The following is a 16,285-nucleotide window of genomic DNA, read 5'->3' as shown; positions in this document are numbered from 1 at the left end:
GGGATTCAGTCGCTCCTGCCTGGGCTCAGCCGAGAGGATGGCGACAGAGCGAGCCAAGGCTGAGGATAATCCCTCCGCCCCATCCCTCGAGTCCAGGGCCTCGGGAGACCTTTAATCCTTTTGGATTAAAAAGAAAACTCTTGGACATGTACTTGAGAGACCGAAGAGGTGATGCGTGTATGGGTTAGGACATGCCCGCGGTGCTCACTGGCTCAGCTCCCGTGTCCAGCAAGGCAGAGAAAAACTCACCAAAAAGAAAAAAAGCGCTGAGGATGGAGGAAAAGCCAATAGCTGCAAGGGAAACGCAACCTCGGTTACATCCAAGTGAGTCAGCCCAGCTGGGAATAGGCCGTAACCACTTGACATTTAAAGAATTTATAGAGGTCTTTTGCAAACGGATATAAGAAAGAAACTAATGGGCTGAGAGACTACAAAGCTGAGGAGAGCCAGATTACATGCCCACCGCAGCTCGGTACTTAAAGCGCAGACGTGAGCATAAATAACTCCTTGAGGCCGGCCCAGGCAGGCTGTCACCTCCCACGTGACACCGGGAATGGGTGAGAAAGAATAAATCTGACAAACTCTTTTTTTTTTTGGCGGGGGGGGGGAGCTTGAAATGAAGGAAATAAATACTTGGCAGTCACACGTACATGGGACTATGATGAGAAATGCGAAGGGCAGAGGAAAGGGCCTTGACACCTTGGGCAAATTTTAACCAAATCTGCCCAAAGTTGAACATTCCGGTCAGGAACAGGTCTGTACGGGCAAGTTCCCGGGATGGGTGGATCCCGTCTGGGATGGGAGCAGAACCAGCCCAGGGCGCGAGGCTGTGTGCCCCGGCACGGCACTGAGGGGGGGTCCCCGAGGCCCGGGCAGTCAGCGAGCTGAGCCGGGCCCTGGGAGCACGGGCACCCGTAGCACCAGGATCTGCCAACACAGAGATTTTCTCAGTCAACGGGAAAAGATTAGGGGAGATTTGAGACATGTGAAAGGAATAACTTCGGCAGCAGCAGGCACGGTTCCCGGTGCATCGGGGCAGCTTTACCTTTCCTAAGCACAGCAATTAGCTCTGGCCATTTCCAAGCCTGGTGCCTGCTTGTATTTCTTTTGGTAATGGAAACATTTTCAGAGCTTATCTACATATCAAAGCCTGGCCCACATCCTAGGCTGTAATAGAGGTCACTTGGCTGTGGAAATTAAGGAAATACTTGTCTGTCATGACATTGCCACTGGATTTCTGCAAACCTCCTGCTCCTCACCCCAGAAAACGGTGTGGGAAAGAAGGCAAGGGAGATGTGAAGTGTTGCACTACAGCAGATTTCTGGGGTTTGAATTCTGGAAAAATTTTTCTCCAGAAAATTATTTCAATGTGTTTTCTCCCCCCCCACCCCCCACCCCCCCTTTTTTTTTCTTCTTGCGATGGTTTGAAAAGAATTAGTTTTCTAGGTCATTTTGCATGGAATCAGAACAAGGATCTACAGCTGAGCCCACGAAGGAAGGAAAAAGCACACACACACTCTCACACAAGGCAGCGAAGAGAAACGCCAGGCGAGAGCTGCCAGCTTGCAGGCGGCCAAAAAAGCAGACAGGAAAACCAAACCGGGGACGTTAGCGGAGAGAAACTGGGACATTGCAGCCCCAGTGATATCCAATTTCAAAAGACCATGTCTTACCACAGACGCATGTCTCGGAGCTCTGCATTTCACAGCAGCAGCATGGGGTTATGTGTTCCCCTCGAAGCATGAACAAAGCTGCCATGAATGCTAATGCAAAGAGCCAGCTGGGGCAGCGGGAAGGGGAAGGAGCAGGCACGGCCCCTGCGAGCTCTCGCCTGGGCACCACAGAGCTTTTCACCTCCTGAGGGGCATGGACACGTCCAGGCGGATCCTGCAGCCCCTCTGGAGCTGCCTTCGTCCCGGTAAGGACCCCTGCACGCCTGGAAGAGGGACCCCGCAGCGCGGGCTGGCCGGCAGAGGAATAATCCAGCAAGATGGGAAGTGGTTCCCAGCCACGAGCACTCAGCAGCGGGTCTGGCCAGCGCGGCCGGATGACACTGCAGGAAGGAGAGGTTGGCTGCTCCATGGCAGAGCCCGGCCGAGCTCATTCCAGCACTGCTGCCAAGCCCTGTCTCGTGAGAGCGAGTTTCACAGGCTCATACGGACATTGCATGGGACCAGCGTTACTGCATCTCTCATCCCATCTTCCATTGCAGCGGGTGCCCCGAGCCACGCGGGGAGGCTCAGCGCAGGAGAGGCTCGGCGCAGGACGCAGCCACAGCCCTCGCAGATGGAGCCGCCGTGCCAGGGGATGGCAGTGAGATGAGAGCAGACTGCAGAAAGAAGCACGGAAGGGGCAAGTGAAGTTTCCCCGTTAGCAGGAGCTAAGGGGCCTGGAGGCCTCTTGGCCACGTGCAGCAAGCAGCAGCTCCACGGCGATCGCAGGGCTCTCTAAAAGCGGCAGGGGACACTGCTCAGGGGACACTGCTCAGGGGACGCTGGGCAGCAGCAGCCCAGGCGCTGCCCAGCACCTGCCTGCTCCCACCTCCTGCGCAGCGCAGCCCCAAGGCAGAGCTTGGGCCTTGGCTCCCCGCTGAGTTGCCCAAGCCCGGGGAGGTGAAAAGCGCTCCTTTGCCTCGGCAGCGGAGGCTGCTGCCCCGGCGTGAACCCTCCGTACGGTCGCCGGAGGGGAACTCCCCTGATTGCCTGGCACAAACCACCGCCCCGGGCATCGCCTGTGCCTTATCCGTGCCCGGAGCTGGGGTGCCGCTGGCTTGGCTCCCCGCGTGCGCAGGGCAGCGCTGGGCTCCCTGAGCCCCGGCCAGCACCCAGCGGCAGTTTTACCCGGCTGCAAGCTGCCCAGACGTGGTTTTAACCAAGCCAAAACAAAACCCAACTGTGCAAACAGCTGCTTAAATGCTTTTAGCATTTAGCGGCATCTCCTGCCCAGAGCTGCCTCCGTGCTCCTGGGGAGTTTATTTTTGGGTCAGAAAAGGTGTCTGGCACCCTGGGGAAACCAGCCCTGTCTCTCTAGATGGCACCCGCAGGCCCGCGAGAGCCCCCGGGGCCTGGCCTGGCCCCTCAGGCGGGGGTCCCAGCCCCGGGGCCAGGCTGGGGCAGCGGGGGGGGGGGGCCCGTACAGCTCCCCGCTGCCCCGGGGGTAACCCGCAAGGGCACGGCACGGCCCTGTGCCGTCGCGGCGAGTCAGCTGAGCTCCCCGAGCAGGGCAGAAGGCCAGCAGGGATTTTCCTTGCCAAATCAGAGGTTAAGCAGAGATGGGAGCTCGGTGGGATCCAGGAGGCACCGGCTTCCCCCAGCCGCCTCTGTGCGGCCCCAGAGCTGGTGGCTCAGGCTGCGGCTGCCCCCCTGCCCGCGTCCCCCTGCCCGCGTCCCCCTGCTCATCTTCTCTTTTGCAGGGGTTTTTAGGAGAGTAATGTCCAGGGGACCCCCGTACTCTGCCCTGCCTCGGTGTCTCCTCTAATCCATGCCGGGTGTAACATGGAAAACCTCGCACCCAAACCGCACCTTGCAAAGAGCCCGGCATGCTCACTCCTCTCTCCGCCACGCTTAGCAGGCAGCGCTGCTCAGAGGCAGTGCAAGCCGCTCTGATGCATAGGAAGAAGGGAAAAAAGAAGGAAAAACAGCAGGGAGATACTTGAATCCAGTCCCACCAGCAGCTGAAACGTTCCTGCGCTACGCTGGAAGGTTTTGTCTCTGGCTGGGATTCAGGGAGCAGCTTTAGAACAGCTGGGAAGGGGGCAGGGAGGTGGGGGGGCTTGTAGCACGATTTGGCTCCAGGTTTTGCTGTGTGTTTTCTGACATATGTGCTGAGCTGAACTCCTGATAAGCCATTCAGCCCAGCAGTAAATCAGCCACCGGCAGCCGAGCCTTCTCCAGTTTCTCCTCCCAGAGCCAAGACTTCGGCTCCCCGGAGGGTCCGGGTCTGCGCAAACCCACGGGGAGGGCTCCGGCGGCTCTTCTCTCCTCCCGAGGGCCAAGAACCGACCCGGCGGGTCCGGGCACCCGAGCCCCAGCGCTGCCCTGTCCCGCAGTGCTGCCAGCAGCGGCTGACTCTGGGAAGAGCACTGGGGACCGCTGTGTTTGGTCCCAAGGAAAGGGCTCAGACCCTCCCCTCCCTCCTCTCTTGAGCTGAAGACACTGTGCTGCCCCTACTGCTGCTGCTGCTGCTGCTGCTGCTGCTGCTGCTGCTGCTGCTGCCGCTGCCCCGGGTGCAGCCATGGTCGCCTGCACCTTGGGAGGTGCTGGGAGCTCGCTTGGCAGGGGATGCCCTGATGAGCCAAGAAGTGCCGGAGAAACTCAGTCACACTCAACACTCGCTGTTTGCAAAGACCCCAAGTCCCTGAGCAGTTCCCCAGGGTGGGTGTGATTACCACACGCTAATAACCCCCCGGCGGGGGACGGACGGACCCTCCCGTGCCTTCCCACCTGCGGCACCCACGGCCAGGGCTGGGCGTAAAAGGAGCCCTGGGCAGGCACTGGGGGCCTCCAGCAAGGGCAGGGGCTGGCGCGCGGGCAGGGGCTGGTGCGCGGGCAGGGGAGGGGGTGCGGGCAGGGGAGGGGGTGCGGGCAGGGGGATAGCATGGGGCAGGGGATGGCGCGCGGGCAGGGCAGGTCACGAAAGGCTGGGGCTGGGCTGGAAGCGGTGCAGGAGGCCTGGCTGCACGGAGCAACGACCTCAGCACCCCTGCCCCTCCGCACGGCACACGTCCCTCAGTGGGGAGTGATTTAACGCGTGTGGAGTTTCTGGTCGCTGCTTTCCGAGGGAGGAAATGTCTCTCTCCTGCTCTCCCCTCACTAGGCTGAGTCTCGGCTCCAGCCTTGGCCCTCTTTCCTTTCCCAGCTGGTGTGAAATGCAGACAGGGAAAACGGAATAGGTGGAGGAGTGGAAAAAGCCTTGCGGGGACGGCTCAGGTTTAACAGCAGCGAGAGGGAGAGATGGCGAGCGCCCCGGCTCCTGGGGCTGAGCCTCAAAGCTACCGGGAAACGCGTGGGGAGGAGGAGGAGGAGAGCGAAGGGCTCGTGGGTCCCCTTTGTGCACCAGCTCCCAGATGAGCACCCGAGGGTGCTCACCCAGCCCGAGCAAAGGGCTCTGCTTCTCTGCTGAGCCTCTCTCTGCCCGTCCTTTTCTTTCTGCAGTGGGTTAAGGAGACCTAAACAGCCCCTCTGTGCTTGGCCGAAGACGCTTTGGACAGCAGCACCCTTGGCCCTGCCAGGCTGCTCCCCGGGAGCACCGACCCCAAGGGTAAGGGGACGATGAGTGCCTGACGGCTGCAGGATGCTACAGCCCCTTCCCGCCATGCCAGCAGGTCTCCCGGGCAGCCGTGGCCCCGTGTCCTCCCCCCCCGCCCCCGCAGAGCGCGTCCCTTACCCAGGTACTGCCCTTTGCCTTCACGGAAGGGGGGTCCCAGGGGTCCCTTCACCATGGGCTGCACGTACTTCACTTGGGCATAGCCCGCCGCGCCTCCTCCCGCCGCCGAGCGAAGGCCAACCACCATCACCACCACCACCAGCAGCGCCACGGCGTCCGGCAGCATCCTGGTCCCCACTGCTCCTGCGGACAAAGCGACAGTGAGAGCGGGCACCCACGACCCCCACCTGCACCCTCCGTCCCGCGAGGATCAGCTGGGGACCCGGGAGGGATCCCGCTGGGAGTGGGACTCCCTCAAATTTGCCTTTTTCTGGACCACGGTTGCCCTGAACACGTTACCCTTCCCAACGCGCACCGGCTGGGAGATGCACAATAAATACACGGTTTATGAGCAATGACTAACCAGGGGCACCCCGCAGAGCCTTTCAGAGGCTGCCCCAGTACCTCTTTGTCTGGAGTTATGCCTACGTCAGGCTTCCCTTATATATTTTTAACATATCCAAGAAGAGGGGGAAAAAAGGCAGGATGAAAACCACAGCCTGCCGAGCCGAGTGCTGCTGTCGCATCTCTCAAGCGAGCAGGGTCTCCTCGAACGAAAGCCGTGTGTGCTCTGGCCGTGGCTCCCGCAGGTGGCCCAGGCTGCCACCGCCGAGCCCTGCCTGCCCCGGGAGCGGCTGGGTGGGTGCTGCGTCTCCCGGTGGGTGCTGGCCCAAAATCACGATGTTGAAGCCCGAGACTCGCTGCATTTGTGGCTCAACTGCGGCGCTGTGTGAGCAGAGACGGGAGCTCGCTCGGAGGGCGTGGGACGGGAGCCCTCGGCCGGGAAAGCCCCTGGGAGGGCTGCGGCACTTGGGAGCAGCAGCCTCTGCCTTAAGTGCCTGTTTATTTAAAATAAATACCCTCTATAAATATACCTTTCCTCTAGCAACTTTTTCTGTGCCAGCTCCACATGCAGAGCTGCAAACAGATTGATTTGCAAAGAACATTTATTTTCGGAAGCTTAAATAACACGTGATGCCAAAGAGCTTTCCTAGTTTTCCTCCTTCTCGCAATAATTGACCCGTGGTGGTTATTAATGAGAATTAAGCTCTCTGCCTCTCCGGCCGGGGAGCAGGGGCAGGGCTGCTGCGTGCTGGGATTTGATTGGAATTTCCTGAATCGCTTTTGCTGAAGCAGCAGTGAAAAAAAAAAGCTGCAGCCTGAAGAAAAAACAACCCCAAAAAGCCCCCAAACTAAAACAGAATTAAAGCAAACGAAGTAAAAGGAGGGGGGAGCCCTGCCATGGGATTGTTCCTGACGCTGCAAGCGCTTGGCAGGCTGTCGGAGGTCTCCGGTGACGAGGCAGCCTTGACCGCTGCTCTCCTGCCCGGTAAATGCCCACCGAGCCGGGCCCCTTCCGCTCCCCGCGCCGGGCTGCGCTCGGGGCTGTGCATGAGCTCGCCGGCCCTGGCTGCAGCCCCAGGCTGGAGGGGACCGAGACGGCCCTGCTGCCAGCGGCACGACGGAACCCGGACCCTGTGAGGATGCAGGCGGCCGTGGCAGACACTGGGAGAGGAGCTCTGCCCTACCCGTCGCGCCGGAGCCGGCGGTGCCGGCGCTGTGCCGTACCCACCACGGCACCCGCAGGGAGGCCGCGGCCGGGCCCCTGCCGCACAGCCGGGGACACGCGCGGCCGCCGCTATCGGCCTCCTCGGCGGCACGGAGAGGGCCTTGCTGGCATTATTGTTTTTCTGTCTTCGGGGTCGAGAAGAGGAACGCTTATTTTTATGAAGCATTATTTTACAAGGATTTGTTTAAGGGAAAAAGAATCCCATTTTAAGGGATTGCAGCTGTAAAAATACGGTTTCTGCTAAATAAAAGAGGAGAACAAACCCCTGAATCAGCTATTTATTTGTTTTCCTTACCTGGAATGACCCCTGTGCCTCCATCGCTAACTCCCTCCATCCCCAGCTCTCTTTTCTCCCACCTGGGCTTTATTCACCCCCGCTCCTCCCCTCGACGGGGTCGTTTTCATGGGATGCTGCTCCTTGCTCCAACGAGCCCCTGGCACAGGAGCAGCGCCCTGGGGTGGCTCAGCCCCTCGCTGAGCATTTGCAAATGTCCCCCCGTCCTGCGAGACCTCGGCCCTTGGAGAGACACGGGACTGGGGGGAAACCAGAGCCAGAGGGAAGGGAGAGGGAGGACGAGGTGATCCCTCCGCTTTGGCTCCGGCAGCGGTTTTGCTATGGCCGGATGCGAAATCGAGTCCCGCGGCTCTGCGCCGAGGTGGCCGTCTGTAACCCGGCGTCTCCAGAGAGGGGCTCAGCTCCCGCAGGCTCTGCCTTGGTCCGGACGGGTCGCTCCGTCTGCCCCCGCTCTCCCGGGGAGGCTGCCCTGAGCCCCCCCAGGCACACGTCTCCGTCCCTCGAGGACAAGGGGTCTCTGGTGCTTTGCCGTCCGCCGCGGCACTGCCCGGCACCGGGGCAGGAGGCCTCACGTTACCCAGGCTCTCCAGGCGGTGATTTAATAAGAATAAAATGGAAACATCTGGAGTCTCATATGATGGATAAAGTGTGCACAACGTGTCTGTGAAGAGGCTCTTTCATGCCTGAAATCTCCTGAGTTATGAAATGATAATTAATCACAAGGAGCAGCCGTGCAACGTTCTCGTCTCCCAGGGCAGGTTGCAAACATCAGCCGGTTCACGGCACAGGCAGGGCCGCTGCGCCCGTGACGGCTACGGCCCGGTGCCGCCTGCCCATCCTCCCGCGAGCTGCTCCGGTATGGCCAGCTGAAACCCCACGAGGAGACGCTTTTTTCCTGCCCGGAGCAGGGAAGATGCTTTGGGGGCTCCCGAGCGCAGCCCCTCCTGCCCCCAGCCCTGCGGGACGGGGCTCGCCCCGCTCTGCCGCCTGGCACCGCGCCGGCTCCTGGGCACGGCGGCGCAACTCTGGGACGGGCCCCGCGGCCAGCCGGGCTGCCGTCCTTCGGGCGCAGCTCCAGCCCCCCCGGCACGGTACGGAGTGCGACCGCAGCCGCTCCCTGCAGAAAAGCCAAGCTGTCGTGGTTTAACCCCAGCCGGCAGCTCAGCCCCCCCAGCCGCTCGCTCACTCCCCCCGCTGGGATGGGGCAGAGAATCGGAAGGGTGAAAGTGAGAAAACTCGTGGGCTGAGATGAAGACAGTTTAATAATAAAGCAAAAGCCGCGCGCGCAAGCAAAGCAAACCAAGGCATTCCTTCGCTCCTTCCCGTGGGCAGGCCGGTGCTCGGCCATCGCCAGGACGGCAGGGCTCCAGCACGCGTGACGGTGACTTGGGCAGACGAACGCCACCGCTCCCAACGTCCCCCCTTCCCTCTTCTTCCCCAGCTTTGCACGCTGAGCGTGACGCCGTGTGGGGTGGGACGTCCCTTTGGGCAGCGGGGGTCAGCTGTCCCAGCCCTGTCCCCTCCCAACCCCTCGTGCCCCCCCAGCCCCCTCGCTGCTGGGGGGGGTGAGAGGCAGAACAGGCCTTGACTGGGTGTCAGCACTGCTCAGCAGTGACGAAAACATCCCTGGGTCATCAACGCTGTTTCCAGCACAAATCCAAAACACAGCCCCACACCAGCGACTATGAAGAAAATGAACTGTACCCCAGCCAAAACCAGCACGCGAGCCCAGCAGGAGCAGCTGGGCCGGGAGAGGTCGCACAGGGGGAGCGCTCGAGGGGTCCGGTGACACGGTGCCGTTCCCCCGAGGTGCTGGAGCGGGGACAGGGCTCGGCAGCACCGCGCTTCTCGGCTCCGGGGGGAGCGGGGGCCCGACCTGGCCGCAGCCGGTGCGGCGGCACAGCACGGAGACCGCTGGCACGGCTTCAAAGCGCGGCCGCCGCCGCGCAAACTGTGCAAGTGTCTGCTCCCCTGGCAGTCGGTGAGCAGACGTGTTAAAAACCCCTGGCACGCAATGAAAGCTCCGGGAAAAGGGAAAAAAATCTCACACTTAAAGCATGAGAAAGGAGACAAGAAATGTCACCTTGTTCTCGCAGGAGTGCGGGGGCTCAGGCAGCCGGAGCCCGTGCCGGCCCCGTCGCTCCAGAAACAGTCTGTGGTTTGTGCCGGTCGGCCTGGCGAGCTCCCGGCACGCTCCAGGCGCGCTCCCGGCACGCAGCTCCCGGCCGTTCCCAGCGGAAGGGGGCTGCTGCCACCCCGCACTGTCCCCCTCTCCCCACAGCATCCATGTCACCGCTGCAGGCACGGCCCTGCCCGCAGACTGGGCGACTTCCCTGCGAGCAACACGGCCGCGCGCTTCCCCCGTGCGCACAACCGGGGGCTTGTTCACTGAGCTGCAGCTGATTTATGGCCCCTGTTATTTAAATATTAATTATGGGCCTGGCAGGCAGGCACCGCGCCTGCTCCCTTCAAGGCTAATTATTTTTTAAGTCAATATATGTGATCCACGGGGGATCCGCGACTGCGGTTGAAGGTCGGTAAAATGGAGAACTTGTTTAAACCCAGCCGTAAAAGCACGATCAGCGCGGGGTGCGGCGTGCCGCTTGCTGGCCCTCGCCCCGGCTCCGTCCCCGCATCAAACCCGGGGCCGCGCCAGCCCCCACGGAGGTTTGCTGGGGCACGGGGATGAGCCAGGATGGGGCCCTCGATGCGCTTCAACCGCACGCCCAGGCTCGCTGCCGTGGCCCCGTTCCGGTCCCCATCCCCATGCCGCACACCGGGAGCACGGGGCACGGGCACCACCTCCGCAAACTGCGGCAGAAGCCGGCCCCGGGCCGCTGGCGAGCAGCGGTGAGCACCTCATGCGCTCGCCCGACCCGGGTGGACGCTGCAAAGAGAAAGCACCGAGACAGCGGCCGGCGCGTGTGGGTGGGCTGGAGCAGCGCAGGTTTGGACGCCGCCGTGTCCCATCGAGCCACTCCATCCTCCGGTCATTTACAATAAAAAATAAAGCAGGGAGGGTTTCCAAGCCCAACACGGGGCTGGACTGACTCCAGCGGGAGGTAGATGATTTGGTTTGTGCTACACATGCTTTAAAAATAATAATAAAACCAGTCAAAAACGAAAAGTGAGCTATTGAAAGGGAGAGTGAGCACGTTGTTTCCGTAGGCCAGGCTGCGAAAGCCAAAGGCATCAGGCAGCAGCTCAGCCGAGAACGCCGGAGCGCACGGGGAGAGTCTTGGCACGAGCCGGTCCTTCAATGTATGACACCTGATCCGATCCAAAAGCTGCTCTACGCGCCGCACGGACCCGGAGCCTCGCCCGTCCGTCAGCAGAGGGAACAAGAAAACATTTTCCTTGACAAAAGAAAAACACCCCACCCCATCCGCAGGCAGCCTCGTGCCACCCCTGCGGCGCCCGCGCCTGGCCCCCGCGCAGAGCGGGCTGGGCACGGCACGGCACGGCATGGCACGGCACGGCACGGCTCAGCATGGCACGGCACGGCACGGCACGGCACGGCACGGCACGGCACGGCTCAGCATGGCACGGCACGGCACGGCATGGCACAGCATGGCATGGCACATCATGGCACGGCACGGCACAGCATGGCACAGCGTGGTGCGTCGCCCGGCGGCACAGCCCCGCGGTGCCTTCAGCCTGGCTTGCTGCGGGCGGTGGCTGCGTCCATCTGTATTGCTCCGGTCCAGGCAGGGGTTGCAGCCAAATTCACTCCAAGCCGGAGGGCTGAAGGAAAGGCCACGGGCCGAGCCGCCCTTGGTAGCCACAGGCCAGCCAGCGTGCGTGCAGCTCGGGGCGGCCGTGCCGGGGCGCAGGAGAGGAGCCGGTGCTGGGGGGACTGCGGCGGGGCGGCTGCTGCGGCGGGAGGAGCCTGGGGACGGGTGTGCAACACGAGGCGGTGGGACGCCAGGCTCTGCTCGCTCCGCCGGTCGTAAAACAGCTGGCTCGCAGGCAGCCGCTAAAGAGCTTGCTGCAAAACCGACCTGGGTATTTCTCCCTGTCTTGACTCGCCTCCCGACACGCCTGAGCCATCTGCGATGTGTGGGGAGCACGCGGGAACCGCAGCCTGCCCCACCGCGCCGGCCGGGCGATGCCCTGCATGGGTGCCAGGCTGGCGCTTGGCCATGGAGGGGGCCTACGCGGTGCACGCTGCCCGCGGTGCACGCTGCCCATGGTGCACGCTGCCCACGGTGCACGCTGCCCACGGTGCACGCTGCCCATGGTGCACGCTGCCTATGGTGCACGCTGCCCATGGTGCACGCTGCCCATGGTGCATGCTCCCTATGGTGCATGCTCCCTATGGCGCACGCTGCCCATGGTGCACGCTGCCCACGGTGCACGCTGCCCATGGTGCATGCTCCCTATGGTGCACGCTGCCCATGGTGCACGCTGCCCACGGTGCACGCTGCCCGCGGTGCACGCTGCCCAGAGCTGAGGAGCCCGGGGTCCGGTGGTGGCACTGACAACAGGGTCGGTGCCGCCGCTTGATCCCGCAGCCGCCGGGTCAGGGATCAGCTAAGGCGGATTAATGACCCCCTGCGTGTGTGTGCCGGGAGCGCAGCAAGGCGTGAGCCTGCCGCAGGTCACAGCTCAGGGCTTAATCCCTCACCTCCGGCTGTCAAAACTCCTCCGCTGCGCGTGGGAGAGCCCCGGGCTGATCGCTGCCGACGCACCCGGCCGTGGCCGGAGCCGAGGGTGATCACGGGGGAGACATCCCCGGGGAACAGCGAGCACCGCGGCACTCGGAGACCTGGACAGAGACCTCTGGGTCTGCACTGGTTTGGACCTGGGTCTGGGTGGAAAACCCCGGCCCGAAGCGGCCGAAACGCCGGGTTTCTGCCCCGGACACGGGGCTCAGCCTGGCTCACCGATCCCCAGGGCACCGTGGTCCCCTCGCCAAAACACAGTTGGGCTGTCCCCCGCAAGTGCACACGGAGGCGAGCGAGACCCAAGGGACACGTTCCGCCCCTCGCCCCAGCCCCGACGGAGGGTTTCTGCGCCCCGAACTCCCCGGTCCCGTCCTCCTCCCCCCGCCAGCCTCGGCTCCACCGAAATACCAGACTGCGCGCAGCATTAATAGCAGGGTTGCCTGCCAGGTGCATAGTTTGACCAGTCGGATCATACATGCCAAACCACAGGTATTTTATGAGACGTTTCCTGTTATGAAGACATTTTTGTGGGGATTCATTTTTTTCTTCCCCTCTTCTTCCCCTCTCCTCCTCCTCCTCCTCCTCCTCCTCCCGGTGGGGCAGTGGCCTGCCTGGGGGGCAGCAGCAACGCCGTCCCTGATAGCCAAAAGACGGAGCAGAGGCGGAGGGCCAGAGCTGGAGCGTACGGCGAGGATGGCGGTGCCGGAGGGTCCCGTCCCCTTCACCACCCCGGCAGGCGCCAGGCAGGGTCTGGACCCCTCTCCTGGGGTCTGCGCAGGCGCAGCGGCAGGGGTCCGAATCGCCGCCCGAGCCCCGGCCTGTGCCGGGACCTGAGCGCAGCCTCTCAGTGCTGGTGCGGGGTGCGGAGCATCTGCCCAGACGCCCCGGGGAGGGACGCGGGCTGCGAGCCCCAGCAGCTGCAGCAGCTTCAGGGCATCGCTCCCCACGGGACGCGTGCCGGCTCGGTCAGCCAAGGCAGCCCTGCCCCAGGGACACATCAGCTCTGGCGGGAAGCGGACGGTGTTTGCCCGGGTCCGTGGCTCAGACGCCGCTTTGCCCTCGCAGCTCCCGTGCAGAAACGACGTTTTCTAATGCAACGGGTATTTTGCAAAGAAATCTGCTAAGCCGGGAGGGACCCGCAGAGAGCGATTCCCATCTCAGGGAATTTGCAGGCAAGTGGCCATCAACCGCAGACATTTAAACTTCCAGCCTCGTGCTGGGGTCACCGGCTTAATTATAATGAGCTGCGGTCCAGGCCAGAGCCTTCTGGGGCAGGGGTGCTCAGAGGGGCTGGGGCAGCTCGCCTGGGGGACTGCTGCCCGTGCCGCGGGCCGGGACGTGTGGGGCAGGGATGCCCCAGAGACCTCCCGGGTCCCCGTCCGCGCTGTCCCCGCCGAGAGCCGGGGCGACGGCGCAGCACAGAGCAGCCTGGCGCTGCTGGAGCCCCTTGCGCCCGCGCCAGCACCACGGGGGATGCGATTCCTGCGCCCGAGTGAAGGCAGCGGCACTACGGCTGCTCCGGCCCCGGCCCACGCACCCCGTGGGAAGGGAACCCCCGTGGAGGGGGCTGTGGGCAATCGAGGAGCAGCGGGAGCCCGTACAGCATTAGGGGAGCCGCTGCCGTGGGGAGCCGCTGGCGAGGCCAGGAGCCCTGCGGTGGCTTCAGAGCTCACTTGGGAGGACCTTGCCCTAAGCCGGGCGTCTCTTCCCTTCTTTCCAAGGCACCCATGGCGAGTGCAGCAGCATTTTCAGCCACTTCCTCGGCACCTAACGAACCATCATCGGAGAGAAATTTGGGGCGGGGGATGGAGGGGGCCAGAAATGCCCGAGCTGCCGAGAGCGAACAGGGGGAGAGGTCTGAACCCGGGGACGTTCATGCCTCAGTGGATTAGGTTTTAAGCGGCAAGCAGCTGCTCTGCAGGACCCATCCATGTGAGCTTCTCCTGCCCCAGACCCCAACGCCACCGTCCCAGCCCCTCCATTCAGCAGCCCCAACGCCCGGCCCTCCTCTCGCCACCTGCAAGAACCCCCACAGCAGCTCCGGTCGCAACAAGGAGCCTCGACGGCAGCGCCTGCCCTCCCGCAGGACGGACAGGCTCCGTCCGTCGTGGCCTCGTGCCACAGGCTCCTGAGCAGCGGGAGCATGCGGGTTCAGCAGCTCCCAGGCCGGCTCCCGGTGTCCCCGGGAGAGCTGGTGCCGCTGGTCGGCAGCTCGTTCCCCGGCACAGCGTTACCACCGCAGCGGCCCCCGCGCCGTTGTTTTCCCGGGCTGAGCACCGCCGCTCCTCACCAGCGCCGCCCTCCGCCGCTCTCCCGGCTGCCCAGATACGACGGCAAATTTGCGAGCTGCCGCGAAAACTTCTCGTGCGCGAAACGCCAAGGAACATAACCCCGGCCTCCGCCCCCGCCAGCGAGCCTGGCTGCCCGGGATGGGAAACTGCCTTGCAGTGTTTATCCTAACAGTCATTTTATTTTAATGTCAGGGGTTGAAATCCTGTCTCCCTGGTTTTGCTGGGTCCTTTGATCTCCGTTTCCTCTCCTCTCCCAGCTTTTTAGCAACACCCCCAGGTGAGCCCGTGTGCGCCCGGCTGCTGCCCGCGCTCCCACTCGCCCTCACCGTGCACGTCCTCCGCAAAGCCCCTCTGCGACAACGCGCCTGGGAAACCAGCTTCGCCCGCAGAGCAGCATTTCCTGGGGGTTTCAGCATTTGGGGGGCAGCCCCAGAGGCCGGTCCCCGGCCCCCAACAGGGCAAGACGCCGGAGGGGGCACCCCTGGCCGCGCCAGCCTCCCCCCCATCCCCTGCAAACCCTCCCGGCGCGACCGCTCCTCGGCTGCCACCGCTCCCCGTCCCCGCAGGTCGGTCCCAGCCCTTGGGGACCGGGTCGCCCACGTGCCTCTGCACGGCGGCGTGGCCGCAGGTGACGGGGACCTGCCCGGCTCCGCCTGCCAACGGTCAACCCGGGCAGGCGCGGTGCTGCCAGCGGGGTCCGGGCACAGGGTCCCCGCACCGCCGGGTCCCCGAGCCGGCTGCTGCGCCGCTTCTGGGGTTAGCGGGGGGAGAATATTGTTTGTGCTTCTCTAATATCTGCCTTCTGTTTTGCATTTGCTGTTTCTTCAAAGATAGGGAGCCGCCTCTGCCAAGATTCCTGAGGAGATATCCTCAGCAATGCTGACCATGCTCCCCACCGCACTCAAAGAAAACAAATGTCAGGCCAAGGATTGATATGAAATAGTTTAAAAATGAGAAAAAGCTGCCTTAGAGCTAGGTTTACATTAAAATAAATTTCAGGAGCGGGAGCCTCGGCTGCATCCCTCCCCGGCGGGCGGGTGGTGCGGGGGGATAGGGTTACCTGCCAGGGCGGTGCCGCGGCCCTGCCCGCTCCGAAAGCTGCCCGCGCCTCGGCGGCAGGCGGCCCGGCACCGGCTGCTGCCTGCCTGCACCACGGGGGCTCGCTGGGGCGAGATGTTGCTCCCCGGGCACAGCGGGGCGGCACGGGGGTCCCGGTCCCCGGTGCTTCCCACCGACACCCCTTCGGGCAGCGCGGGCACCGTACCCTCCTCCCCCCATTTGCTCAGCAAATCCCCCCCCAGGGTGGTCGCTAGCCCCCGTGCCATCCCCCACCTTGCCCGGGTCCCTTCCCGGGGTCTCCCCGGCGCAGTGCCCAGGGCAGAGCATCCCGCCGGGGACCGGTACCCGCTGGGCACGGGTGCAGCGTCAGGGCGGGCAGCAGCAGAACCAGGCGAGCTGGCGTGGCACAGCGGGGAGGAGGCCTGGGGGCCGCACCCCTCTTGCTGGTGGGGCCCCTGCCCTGCCCTGCCCTGCCCTGGCCGTGCCCCAGGAGGTGGCTGGCAAGCCCAGCCTTGGCTCGGGGCTCTCAGGGGGTTAAAGCGTGCGACTTTGCTGCGCTCTCAATTAACCCAGTAAAGAAAATGAGCGGCAGCTTCTCTCTGGGCAGCGGGGGCTCCCGGCAGGACCCGCATCCCCAGCTGCTGCAGCCTGAACCCTCTCCATCCGCTGCCCCAAGCACCCCGTCCCTGTCCCTGTCCCCGTCCCATCCCATCCCATCCCATCCCTGTCCCTGTCCCCGTCCTCATCCCCATCCCGTCCCATCCCATCCCATCCCATCCCATCCCTGTCCCTGTCCCCGTCCTCATCCCCATCCCGTCCCATCCCATCCCATCCCATCCCATCCCATCCCTGTCCCTGTCCCCATCCCCATCCCCATCCCCATCCCCATCCCCATCCCCATCCCCATCCCGTCCCATCCCATCCCTGTCCCTGTCCCTGTCCCTGTCCCTGTCCCTGTTCCCGTCCCATCCCGTCCCAT

The 16,285-nt window shown here is 63.5% G+C and overlaps 1 protein-coding gene across 2 annotated transcripts in view; it reads right to left on the bottom strand.

Moving 5' to 3' along the window:
- Window positions 1–16,285, bottom strand: part of COL8A2 (collagen type VIII alpha 2 chain) — a 34,229-nt gene that overhangs the window by 3,531 nt on the left and 14,413 nt on the right. For both annotated transcript variants that reach the window (XR_012778530.1, XM_075522088.1), the window contains exon 2: window positions 5,386–5,568. Coding sequence is in view for 1 of the 2 variants with exons in the window: in XM_075522088.1 (XP_075378203.1) it covers window positions 5,386–5,551 (166 nt within the window). In the remaining variant the exon portion in view is untranslated. The remainder of the gene's footprint in view (window positions 1–5,385; window positions 5,569–16,285) is intronic.

Source organism: Mycteria americana, chromosome 21, assembly GCF_035582795.1.
Source record: "Mycteria americana isolate JAX WOST 10 ecotype Jacksonville Zoo and Gardens chromosome 21, USCA_MyAme_1.0, whole genome shotgun sequence".
Taxonomy (NCBI): Eukaryota; Metazoa; Chordata; class Aves; order Ciconiiformes; family Ciconiidae; genus Mycteria; species Mycteria americana.
This window is presented reverse-complemented; position numbering and strand designations above follow the sequence as displayed.